We start from the raw sequence: 12963 nt of genomic DNA on the forward strand, positions 1-12963 counted from the left end.
CATGAAGCCAAGAGGAAGAAGGGCTTGTGGTTTACTGATTAGTAATCAGATGGAAATTTGGATTCCCAGTGCAGACGATCCCCATTCTCCTTTCAGCACCTTGACCCTGTTGCATGGCAGGGGTTGGATTTTCAGAAGAGCTTAGGCACCATTTAGGCACCTTGATGAAGTGGTTTAGGACTCAGGACCTCTCAATGCTCTTGTGAAATTCTGTCTCTTAGGCTGTATGTACAATCAGAAGTGTGACTGCAGCTAACTGGCTCAAAGAACAATAGCAGTGAAGCCACAGCAGCACAGGCTAGCGGCTCAAGTACGTACCCAATGTCCCAGGTGGGCTCGTACAGCGTGTGCTGCCACAGTTTCACTACTGTTCACTAGCTCAGGAATGTCTATGGGTGCTGCAGTCACACCTCTGATTGCAGTGTAGAGAGAGCTTTGATCCTTTTGAACTGATGTGTGCTCCGCATGCAGATATCTCCAGGCATTCTTGCCTGGCCCTCCCATGTGCACATTGAACTGAAACAAAATTGGATAGTAAAAAACTGGGTAGTAGAAAACTTTATTATCCATTTTGGGTGTGAGGAATGGAAACTAGATTTTTCATTTACTTCTTACAAGATGGTGGCAGTTACAACTCCTGGAGTTGGAATAATTATTTTTATGTCTATTATTTAAAAGGTTTTATAAAACAGAGATAAATTGGAAGTTGGAGTTTATAGTAGAAAACTATGTTACAGTCCTGACTGTGAAATATAATGCCTGAACTCCAGGAAGCATAGTCATTGTCAGTCATTTCTTTATCCCATGGGAAAATATAAGGTTCTGCTCTAACTGATATATATTATATCTGTATTTATTTCTCAGTTATGTTATGTGAACTATCAACAATTATTAATTTAACCATAGCTCAATGTTATAGTTAATAGCAATGTTATGTACTGTGTATAATGTCTTTTTTAAAATCTAATTGCAGGACACTTACAGTGGTTTGGTTGGGCCGCTAGTAATTTGCAGAAAAGGAATACTAAATGAAAAGGGTTTAAGGAGAGAGATTGATCGTGAATTTGCTCTTCTGTTCATGGTCTTTGATGAAAATGAGTCCTGGTATTTGAATGAAAATATTGAAAAGTATCTGCATAAGTGTCCTGATGACTTTAATCACACCGAGGACTTTCTGGAGGGTAACATCATGCATGGTATGTAGATTTCATTGGTGGTAGAAGCAGTTTATCCAAGAGACTAATGAATTCTTTTTTTTTTAATATAATCCTTTCAGAAAACTGTCAAATTGGCTTGCAATTGCACAATCTTGCTGTACAGTCTTCACAAACGAAGTAGACTAGGTCATTATTGGGCTGGATGGCTACTAAGGAATGAAGGTGCATTCTGGGCGTCAACAAACCTGGAATCATCCAGCAGACTTTGGGGGACTTTGAAAGAAGTTTTCTTAAGAGTTAGTGCTGAATGGCTCAAGACCCTGATAGCTGGAGCATTCAGGATATATATTCTTGGTCTTGGGTCACTCGTTAACTTTGTTGTGCAGTTTTTATTTAAGGGCCAAATCCTCCTCCACCACCCTTGTGAGAGTGCACAGGGCAGAAAAATCAGCCAAACTACCAGTGTATGTGGAGAGGCCATTCCATAACTTCCTGTTATTGCAGAGTTGTGCTCCATGTTGGCACACTTTGCAACAGCATGATCATGACGTTTGGGAACTGGGGGCCAAGTGGCAAGAACCGACTGGCCAAACCTCTGGGTGGGGGAGAGAACAGACTGGATGCTGTAGTAGCAGCCATAGAAAAGCCAAGTTTGTGTTTCTGCACATTACTCCCAGTTGGAATGGGATTCCATCCCCACATCCCCCACGTAGGTCCCCTGCACAAAGCCCACTCACTAAGCACTTTATATTAAGACAGGTTAAAACTTGCCTTCTGCATTGCAAAAAACTGCTTATGGTGCTGTGTTGAAATTGAAACGCAAACTGTCTCTTTGCCTGTAACCTTTGAGATGTGAACAACAACTTTAGGAATCCTTCACATTTAAAGGCCTGGGTCTGATTCTCCACCACTTTGTTTCTTGTGCAGCCATTTGCACTGTTGCAAAGTGACCCTGATTCACCACTTTGTTACTTGTTTTATGCATCCGATGAAGTGAGCTGTAGCTCACGAAAGCTTATGCTCAAATAAATTGGTTAGTCTCTAAGGTGCCACTAGTACTCCTTTTCTTTTTGTTTTATGCTGGAATAACTCCATTGGATTTAAATAGACTTACATTGGTGTAAAACTGGAGTAATGCAGTTATGAATCAGGCCCAGTGAGTGAAAAGTGGGTGTAAAACACTACCAGTGACCTAAGTGAGGATAGAAGTCTGATTTGGTAACGTTTTACTTCCCATTTTCACCCACTTCACACAGATGTAAGTAATGATTCATGGCAATGGAAAACCCAGTCCTTGGTCTCTGCAAAGAGAAAGCAAGAACAAGTGTTTCTCTTCAGCACCCTCAGCACTCTGTCTCTTTATTTGACACATTTAGTCCACTAGTGTGAATCACTCTCACTTTGTACTTCTTTCAGCAATTAATGGAAGGATCTATGACAATCTCCATGGGCTAACAATGAAAGAAGGTGCAAACACAAACTGGTACTTGATAGGAATGGGAAATGAAATCGATATCCATACAGTCCATTTCCATGCAGAGACCTTCATCTTCAAGGTTGGTAAAATCTTTACTTTGCAGTGTGGGAGGTTTAGGTTGGATATTAGGAAAAACTTTTTCACTAGGAGGGTGGTGAAGCACTGGAATGGGTTACCTAGGGAAGTGGTGGAATCTCCTTCCTTAGAGGTTTTTAAGGTCAGGCTTGACAAAGCCCTGGCTGGGATGATTTACTTGAGGATTGGTTCTGCTTTGAGCAGGGGGTTGGACTAGATGACCTCCTGAGGTCCCTTCCAACCCTGATATTCTATGATTCTACATTTTGATGGGAAACTTTTGCAAAAACTTCTAGCTTCTAGCCTGATCCCACAGCCTTTGCACACACACACACATACCGTACTGTTGTCAATGGGATATTTGCATGTGAATACTGCAGAATTAGTTAGAATTTTGTAAAGCTCATGGTTCGTATGCCTTTGTATGGTAAAATATAAATGAATATCAATAGCTAAGGTATGCATGTACTACAGGACAATAGAGGATGGTTTACACAAATTGAAGTCAGTGGGAATTTTACCTGCTTATTCTAGGGTTCAGTGAAGCCTCGTGTTCTGTATTTATGTGTTGAAAGAACTATTTAAAGAGCTTGATTTAAAACAAATACCATTGTGTGGTGTTTTAGGGCATCATTGATATTACTAATGTAGCACGTGAAAACATTTGTATTAATTTGAATTGCTCCGGGGCCCCATCCTCATTGGGCTAGGCACTGTAGAAACACATAACAAGGACAGCCTTGCTCCAAAAAGCTTACAGTTTAGTCAGAACATGAATGCATTGTTTTAGGTGTAGTAACGGAAGTCTTCATGATGCTGTTTTGTCCTGCCCCAGACAGATAATGATCACAGAGCAGATGTGTATGACCTTTTCCCTGGGACGTTTCAAACAATCGAACTCATAGCAGATAACCCTGGAACATGGCTTCTGCACTGTCACGTAGCTGACCACATTCATGCTGGCATGGAGACAACTTTTACCATCAGCAAATCAGGTATAGTATTTGAAAATGCCGTTTCGTGACTGTGCGCTGGTATTACAGCTGTTCAGATAAATGGCAGATGGGAAGAAACATAAGGCTTGGATCAGCACTGCCAGTGTAGGGATATGTAAATTACTGTATGCTTCCATGCTCCATCAATGTCTGGTTCCAGGGAGCGGACCTACACTGCAGTGTGAACAGGCAGTGTTATCACTGCTGCTTTCTGCAGATTTTAAACCTCTTGGAGATCCACAAGAGCTCCTCGAATGGGTAGTGCTTGAAGGGAACCACTCTTGGGATTGTGCTGATGTTATATCTCCTGTAGGTGGAACTGAAGTTGCTTTCTGTCACCATAACCTGCTCCTGCAACAAGTCTTGCCACCAGGGATTATCACAAGAGTTTCTGCTAGCCTAAACCAGATAAGCAACTAGTGAATATGGCGCATAAAGTGTTAGAAATTAGAGATGAACAAGATCTACTAGATCATGCAAAAGTGAGATCTAAGACTGAGCTCTATGGTAACCCAGTTAGCTTCCTCAGCTTCTATTGAAGTCAGCTGAAGATGTAGATGCGTACTTAAAATCAGGCACCCGGGCCCAGATATACAAAGGTATTTAGATACCTAGCTTCCATTGAAATCAGTGGAAGCTAGGAGCTTAAATACTTTTGTGGACCTGGGCCCAGGTGTCTCAAGTTGGGGTCCCAGAAACAGAGGCACCAAAAATTAATGGACACATGACAATTTTAAGCATTACTGCAGCCCTTAAAACTAGGGAGTATTTTATACTGGATTGAGTGTGGCTCTAATTAGAGCAGGGGATTGTTAGAGTAAGTTACAACTCCTGTGAATAAGGCGGGCAGAATCGGGTCCTCAGTAACTGGAGTCTTTTGAGCCTTTCTGAGGAGAATCCCTGTAAATGCACAGCACTATCTTTATGTCAAATGGGAGGAGGCGCAGCTTCAGTACATTGTACTTCTGCTCTAAAGTCATACTCTTTTAAACGCCTCTTTACGCACATTAATAGCCTATTTTTATAAATCATTGTCACAGCTTATGACACAAAGTGATTGTTCTGGAATGTTGACTTCATACGTGGCAAATGTAGCCGAAATGTCAGTCTGATCAAGCTCTCATAAGGTGTGGTACAAGTTCATCCAGAGTTGGCCTGGGCTGTGAGCACAGCGAAGAGTTGCCATTTGACTGTGTACGTCAGCTTTGAGTTTAGGATCTCAGCATCTACTTAAGGATGATTCCAAGAGTTGTGGCTAGACTGAGAGCTTCCTGTTTAAACACCAATAGAGCACGCTACATTTAGCTACTAATGGGAGCTGTTGTATGTTGGTTAGGCTGACTGAAAATTTGTCAAAACTGTTTTTTTATGGAAAATTGGGGTTTTGACTAAATTAATTTTTTTCGAGGTATCTGTTTTACATAGAAAAGTTCCGTTTTTTTATCGACAAACTGAACACCTGTTTTCAGTCAAACATAAAAATATTTTTATTCTGAAATGCTGCCGCACTGCCTTATGGGAATTGTAGTCCAGCTGCTTCATGCTCCCATTGTCTGTGACCCTGGTTTTCCTGCCAGACTTCATCTACCATATTGTACCATGGCAATGTGACTTTTATGAGGCACTGTCTCCCCTCACCTAGAAGGGATACTGAGGTGCATCATGGAAGATGTAGCCCAACCAGGTAGCCCAGCATATAGAGGAGAATGAGAGCATGAGGCACTCTAGGGGCATTTTAGAATTGAAATATTTTGGTGCAGGGACAAATTAGTGTCAAGTTACTTGCCCAAAACTTAAAACTTTCCACAGGAGGAAAAAGCAAATATTTTCCAACCATCCCTAGTGTTGAGCTTCTCTGAAAATATAGCCCTAAAGAAAAGCTGTCTGCTCTTTAAAGGCTGTCTTAAAACAAAAGAAAATTAGAAAAAATGAAGTAAAAACCTATAGTAAGTGAGCTGGAATAACTGGGGAGGGTGATGAAGAATATTAGATACAGACATTGGACCCAGTCCTGCCAGTGAATAATGCCCATTGATTCCAGTGGGAATTGTGAGTACACAGCTCATGCAAAAGCAAGCCCATTTAATTCATGTTGTGCTTGAGAGATTTTCCCATCAAGTCATTTGGAAATCTTACACGCGGAGAACATTTTCATTTCATTTCTGGTAAAAAGGCAATTTATAAACCCTTCTCAGGGGGCACATTCTTACATGGAAATATGTTTATCAGGCAAATCCTGCCCACAGCTGGGGTAATGATACTGTGCTCTGGGAATGCCACAGGGGCTTGGGAAAGAAAGTCTCCCCTGACCAGGTGCTCCACAGCTGCTACAGCACATTCAGTGGCTCCTGTACCCCTCCTCTGTAGGAGATGGAGGAATACACAATGGATTTTGCCAATAGCAATTGTAAGGGTTAAGCCAAAATTCCCCTTCACTGTCCAATGTGAATCCGTTCTGTAATTTGCACTTATTCTGGGTGTGAAACTTCTATTGATCTGAGTGAAAGCATGCAGAACTAATGCAACAGAGATCTCTGCTGTTTATAAGTGTAACCCTTCTGCCAGTCAGAGCTGGCAACAACAAGGGCTGGGTTCAGTATCTAGGGGTTCCTTTTCAACAATACAACACAAAACGGTCTCGAGCCCCCACCCAGTGACCTGGGACAATTACACACCACGCCCTGGGTGCCTCTAAGAGGCAATATTTCCTCTTTCGCAAGCACAGAGTCTGAGTGTAGCAAAAAAAAATTTAATAAAAGGAGGGAAGTAACTCAGCATTAAATTGGGGAAACACCGCAAACAGGGTTCATAAACATAGACCATGAGCAAAAGACCCAACCCCAAGTAAGTTGGGCAGTGTCCTTTTCCCCTCAGGTTCTTAAGTCCAACAACCCAAAAGTCCCTTTAACATGCCCATCCCTTCTCTGCACCCCACTCACAGTTGCTGTCCTTGGTCAGTGCAGGCTCAGAGTTCAGAGGTGCATCTGCAGAGTTCACCTCGTGCCCTGATTGGAGTGGGAGGGCAAGGAGGTACTTTACATGCTCTGCTGCTCAGGCACTCACTCACCACCTCTCCCTGCCAGCTGCTCAATCACCAAGCCTCTCTGGAGGGCTCTGCTCTGGCCCTCTCTACCAGCCACTCTGCCAATCACTGCACCTCTCCACCAGCTACCCTGCTGGCCATCACCAAAATGTCTTCACAGCCCACCACTTAACACAGCTCTCAACGATTGCAGTTCTTGGTGGGGGAACCTCACTGCTGTTGTACACTGAGCAGTCTCTTGCATCAGAGACACTATCCCAAAGCAGATCTAATACTTAGACCTAGATATCAGTGATTTCAGTTCTGCAGCATGTAACAAGACTCTCAAGTAAGTCTAAATTAGCTCTTTTATTAACCACAATGGAGAAAAGAACAGTCAAATAATATCAATGGCCACTAAGCAAGGCCCACACCACCAGATACAAATGTCTATATCCACTTTTTCTTAACACACTGGGCTGTGGAACCCATGTCCCCTACCTAGTGAGTGCCATTTAGTTCAGGGTGACTCCATCCATAGGGCTATGCCAAGTACAGTTCTGCTGCCCTCGATTCAAGCAAAGATAACAACCCTTTATTACTCCTGCCCCAATAACAAGGGGACTGGGGATCCAACACCAGCCAAAAGTGATCATTTGGGCAAGCAGTCCCATCATGCTGAGCACCCAGGCTCACCTAGATCAGCTCCTGAAGTCCTCTTCCTGCTTACATAAGAAAGGGAAATTTTGCCCTTAAAACTACCCAACTACCCTTGAGCTCTGCGTGAAATTTTATTGGCCTAATCAGAAATTCTATTTGAGTTACCCACGTAGAATAAATGACGCATTCACTGTTTTTTCAGACCACTAAAATCTGCTGCTTTATACTATTTTCAGCCTAGGTAAGCTTTAATTTTTTTACACAGACAACAACGTTCCTTTAGAAGGAGGAGTAACAACCACAGCATATGACTCAATTAATATAAAACACCAGGATACTGTAAAGGGTATGGATCCATTTTATTTAAATAATATAAACTTAAGCCGATGGATGTACAGACTTCTCATACGCTATTTCTCGTTTTGACAGGTGGTGACAGAGAAGGAATAAAATTCTTAGGCAAAGCTCTGGGTGCAGGAGAAGCTAGCTCAACACTCATAGCCCTTTTTTCTGTTGGACTTGTTCTTCTGGCAACAGTATTAACCCTTATCATCCTCATCACTTGTCAGAGAAAAAGGACATACTACAGGTCTGTGCAACCCCAGTGTGCGCTCCCAACTGATTCCCTGTAAATCTGTATTTTGGGGACCGTTTCTAGAGCTGTGTTGGATTTCATTGTATATTGTTGGTATATTTGAGGCAAGATATATGTTTGTGAAGTTTACAAAGAGAGAGCCCAATCCTGCAGCCATAAGTCACGTGTGACACAGACTGCAGGCTTAGGACCTGATGACCATACACTGCTTGTCTTTGCAGCCTGATTCTGCTCTGTTGAAGTCAGTGTGAGTTGTGCCATTGAATTCAATGGGAGCAGGCTCAGACTTAGGGCTAGTGTACACTAGAAGTGCTACATCGGCACAGCTGCATCAATGCAGCTCTGCTGCTGTAGCGCGTCTGGTGACGATGCTTTATGCCAATGGGAGAGCGCTCTCTTGTCGGCAGAATTACTCCACCTCCGTGAGAGCTATGTTGGCGGGAGAGCGTTTCCCACCAATGTAGTGTTACCCACTTAATTTCAGGACACACCGGCGCTTAGATTGGTGTAACTTGCATCACTCGGGGGGGGTGGCTTTTTCACACCCCTGAGCAACGTAAGTTATATCAACATAAGCAGTAGTGTAGACCTGCCCTTATACTTGAGAGGTCCCACTGATATCAATGAGATTGCTCACTTGAGTTAGGCAAGCAGGATTTGGCTCTGAGAGCTGATAAAATGCATTCGGCTTCTGATTCTTTTAATGCTGTAAAGTGTAGCCAAACAATATTATTTTTAGAATTTGAATTGAGTTGCGACTGGAGCAATGAGAAACTCAGCAGGGTAGAGGGTTCATGCAAACCTTTTCTCCAGTTTCAGTTCATGTTCATTGTGCTTGGAGATTCTGGTTCAAATAAACAGTAAAACACACTGAGAAACCTAGTCAAACCCACAATAAAGCCCAGACATTTCTTTTTATGCAAACCTACTATTGGCCCTAGATTCCCTCAAAAGATGGACAAGCGTCAGTGAACATGTTAACCCACCTGGGTTTACTTTCTAGGGCTCACTGGACTTCCCCTATAGTCAATGTGAGCAGGAGGAGGAGCCGGATCCAAAGCCCACTGAAGTCTATGTAAAGACTCTTATTGACTTCAATAGCTTTGGATCAGGCCACAGACAGTAACTCTTAATGAACCCAAAACAGGTGAGATTTGCATGGCCTTGGTTTTGTAATGAAAATTTTACACAGCTCTAATTTGCGGAATTACTCTCAAATATGTGTACAAACCTATTGACTTTAAAGAGATTTTAACAGAATCTTGTGCTTAAAAAGTAATACGCAGGACCAAATTATGCTCTCAAGTTCAGTACATCATCTTTGCGTTTCCACTGAGTGCAATGGGTTTGCATGGGTGTATGTGAGGGCAGAATTTGGCCCATAGCCTCTGTGATAAAACAGTTGCTTAATGGGATCTCTATTGGGTAGTGCTATGTTGAACTATTTTCAGTGTGCCAGATTCTGCATGTGCTAGTGTAAATCTGGAACAAATCAATTGATTCACTGGAGATACTATGGATTGACACAATCTGAGAACAGAATCTGGCCCACTGAATCTACCACAAGTTTAGGAGTTCTCTTCCTTTACCCTATGAAATGAGATTTCTGTTTTGGGGGCCAAAATTTTAAAGGTTTTTAGGCACCTAATGATGCAGATAGGCACTCTGGGATTTTTTTAAAAGCGTTTAGCAGCCTAACTACCATTGAATTAGGTAGCAAGGTGCCTATCTGCATCTTTAGGTACCTAAATACCTTTAAAATTCTGGCCCCCAAAACACAGCAAAAATCTGGCCTTGGGTTATTAAAGAGAAAGTCATCTGGTTTTATAACTACTACTTATTGTGGGCTTGATTCTGTGACCTATACTTACACTGAGTAGTAGCTTACTCCCTGATTTCAATGAGACTACTCAGGAAGTCAAGTACTTACTCAGGCCTGGTCTACACTGGGCAGGAGGGTGATCGATCTAAGTTATGCACCTTCAGCTACGTGAAAAACATAGCTGAAGTCAACATACTTAGATCTACTTACCACGGTGTCTTCACTGTGGTAAGTCGACGGCTGACGCTCCCCCGTCGACTCCGGTACTCCGCCGGAGTGAGAAGCGGAAGCAGAGTCGACGGGAGAGTGCTCGGCGGTCGATTTATCGCGTCTAAACTAGACATGATAAATCGATCCCCGCTGGATCGATCGCTGCTGTCGATCTAGCGGGTAATGTAGACAAGCCCTCAGTGTTAATAAGGGCATAGAATCAGGCCTTATATATAGTGATACTTTAATGTTTACAGCTCATTTTGAATGACCTATTGTTTATTTCTGCCACAAGGATGTTCATATCACTTACAACCTTGGTGGATGAACTCCAAAACTAAAGCAATCTTTTATCTGTGAAATAATTTAACTGAGTTTGATTTTCAGTGTAAACTTGAGTTGGTGCATAATGTCATTTTTTCTCTTCTGCATTTAAAAATATGCTATGCCCTTGTAGGGAACTTTACTGACAGTCACTTTGAACATAGGTTAATGGTGTTCTGGATTAATGCCAAGATCACCAACAGATAAAAGGTGTTAAACAAAATCCTTGAGGTGCGGGGTATTTCTCAGTGTTTCCTTGATTCTTTTGTTTTCTTCTGGTTCTTTAAAAAGCAAAACAAAAAGCTTTCTAGATAAGAGGTCTGATCTTGCAACCATTACTCATTCAAGAGGTCCTGCAAGAACAATGACTTGTGTGAGTTAAAGTTACAGGACTGGGCTCAGAATTAGGATAGCAATTACAGTCAAAGCTGTTTTATCCGGCATGTTGGGGAAATGGGAGGTGCTAGTAAGTGAAAAATGAGGGTTAAATAAGAGTGAGGGAGTTTGGGTGTGGGAGGGGGGTGCAGGGCGCGGGCGCTGGGAGGGAATTTGGGTGCGGGAGGGGGCTCAGGGCAGGGGGTTGGGGCACGGGAGATGGCTCGGGGCAGTGGGGTGGAGCACAGGATGCGGTGCGGGGTGCTAGATCTAGGGGATGCTCACCTCAAGCAGCTCGCCACAAGTGGCAGCCTGTCCTGGCTGCTCCTAGGCGGAGGCACGGAAGGCAGCTCCGCGTGCTGCCTCCATCCCGCCCCGAGCACTAGCTCTGCAGCTCCTATTGGCTGGGAACCACAGCCAATGGGAGTTGCGGGGGCAGCACCTGCAGGTGGAGGCAGTGCACAGAGCTGCCTCCTGTGCCTCCACCTAGGAGCAGCTGGGACAGGTCGCCGCTTGTGGGGAGCCACACAAGGTGAGCGCCTCCCAGATCTGGCACCCTGCACCGCCTCCCATGCCCTAACCCTCTGCCCCAAGCCCCCTCCCATGCCCAAACTCCCTCCCAGAGCCTGCGCTCCACACCCCCTCCTGCGCCCCAACTCCCTGCCGTCTCCACGCCAACCGGACTATAAACCAGAATTTCACTGAGGATTGGAAATGCTGGTTTATAGAGCTTTCCAGCTGGTGAAGTGCCGGATAAAACAGCTTTTACTGTACACTGTACCACAAACACTCCTTCAATCATTACTTTTAAACCTTCCTTTATAGCTGGCTAAACCTAATACCATTCAGGGAATCACAGACATTCTAAACACTAGTTTCTTTCCACTATGTAACCACTAGCATTGAGGTCTCTTGTTCTTTGTTAAATACTATTCATGTGTCCAGAAGTCTTGCGTACTATATACAAATAGAGTTAAGGCTTTCATCCATCATGCACCATAAATAAATCAACATTATTTTGGTATTTGTATTTCTGTTTTCCGTATATGTGTTTGATGTTTAAAACAGAATAATAAAATATCTGAATGGTATAATTTAGCCTTTTATATAAGGTTTAAAATTTTAATGTATTAATAATAAAACAATTACCATTTGTATGAACCTTCTGACAGCTTCTTTAATACAGAAACTCTTTTTTATTTGAATTGGGTGGTTGTGGTGGAACAGAGATGAGGTATTCCAAAATGTCTTCAACATCATTGCAAAGCTTCATGCTGTTAGTGTACCAAACATTATAGTTTCACTGTTACCTTGTCCTTCCCCACTTTCCCTCCCTGCTTATTTTTTCTCTCTCACCATATGCTAAGAGTGTAAGCTTTTAGTGGCAGAGTCTGACTTTTTATTGCATGTGTGTACTGCACCTAGCAATATAGGGCTGACTGCCCCAATTTTCTCCAGGAGCTTTGCTGGAATAGCATAGCATTCTCACTTCAGATGCAAATCCCAAACAAGCCCTCAAGGACAGCAGGTCTCCCTGTACCTTCAAATTTTAGGCTGAATATCCGGAAAATGTTTTAATGCTAAGTTCTGTCAGACTGTAGCCTAATCTCTCTAGGAAGAAGTCCCTCTCACCAAATCATTTATAGCTGAACTGGAGAATATTTATTTACCTATTCATTGTTTAGCTTGTGGTAATACCCAAAATGTGCTAGGCTCTTTCCAAACAAAAGCAGAGATAGATACCATCCCTGCCTTGTAGTGGATGCTACAATCCTACACTGACAAGGAGGGTGGGTTAGCTGTCTTGTTAGGATCTTGATCCCACAAACATTCTGTGTGTGGAACTTCAGTTGAAGTGAATGGGGTTCTGCATGCCAGAGCACTTGACATCTTGGTCATTTTCATCATTAATTTCTGAGATTTTTATTATGTGAAAGTGGGTTGCCCCTTAAAAATCAATCAACATGCAGTCTGGTTCCATTGCCTCCTGGGCCCTCTGGCTGTGCAGAAAGCAGGAGTTAGCCCATAAACACAAGGGAATGGAGTTCACTGGATTCAATCCAAAAACAAAAATTCCCACAGAAAGTTAGTGGACCTTTGAAGCCAGAGACCAGATGGTTTAGATGGGAGAATTTTCTTTTCTCTCCCTGTACAAATAAGATATTAACATTCAGTCATTCCACATACTTTCTACTGGGTATTACAGGCTGGAGAGTAGCCAGGTGGCAGTACAAATACAGGATGCAACTTG

General features: G+C 43.0%; 1 protein-coding gene across 2 annotated transcripts in view; it reads left to right on the forward strand.

Annotated features, from left to right (window-relative positions):
- Positions 1-10827, forward strand: part of HEPHL1 (hephaestin like 1) — a 64140-nt gene extending 53313 nt beyond the window's left edge. Inside the window, exons 16-20 of one of the 2 annotated variants that reach the window (XM_074956705.1) lie at positions 974-1196; positions 2574-2713; positions 3545-3704; positions 7652-7732; positions 7816-10827. In XM_074956705.1, coding sequence (XP_074812806.1) covers positions 974-1196; positions 2574-2713; positions 3545-3704; positions 7652-7732; positions 7816-8018 — 807 coding nt within the window. In that variant the 3' untranslated portion in view covers positions 8019-10827. The remainder of the gene's footprint in view (positions 1-973; positions 1197-2573; positions 2714-3544; positions 3705-7651; positions 7733-7815) is intronic. The other variant, XM_074956710.1, reaches the window with a different exon arrangement.
- Positions 10828-12963: the final 2136 nt, after the last annotated feature.

Source organism: Natator depressus, chromosome 1, assembly GCF_965152275.1.
Source record: "Natator depressus isolate rNatDep1 chromosome 1, rNatDep2.hap1, whole genome shotgun sequence".
Lineage (NCBI taxonomy): Eukaryota > Metazoa > Chordata > Testudines > Cheloniidae > Natator > Natator depressus.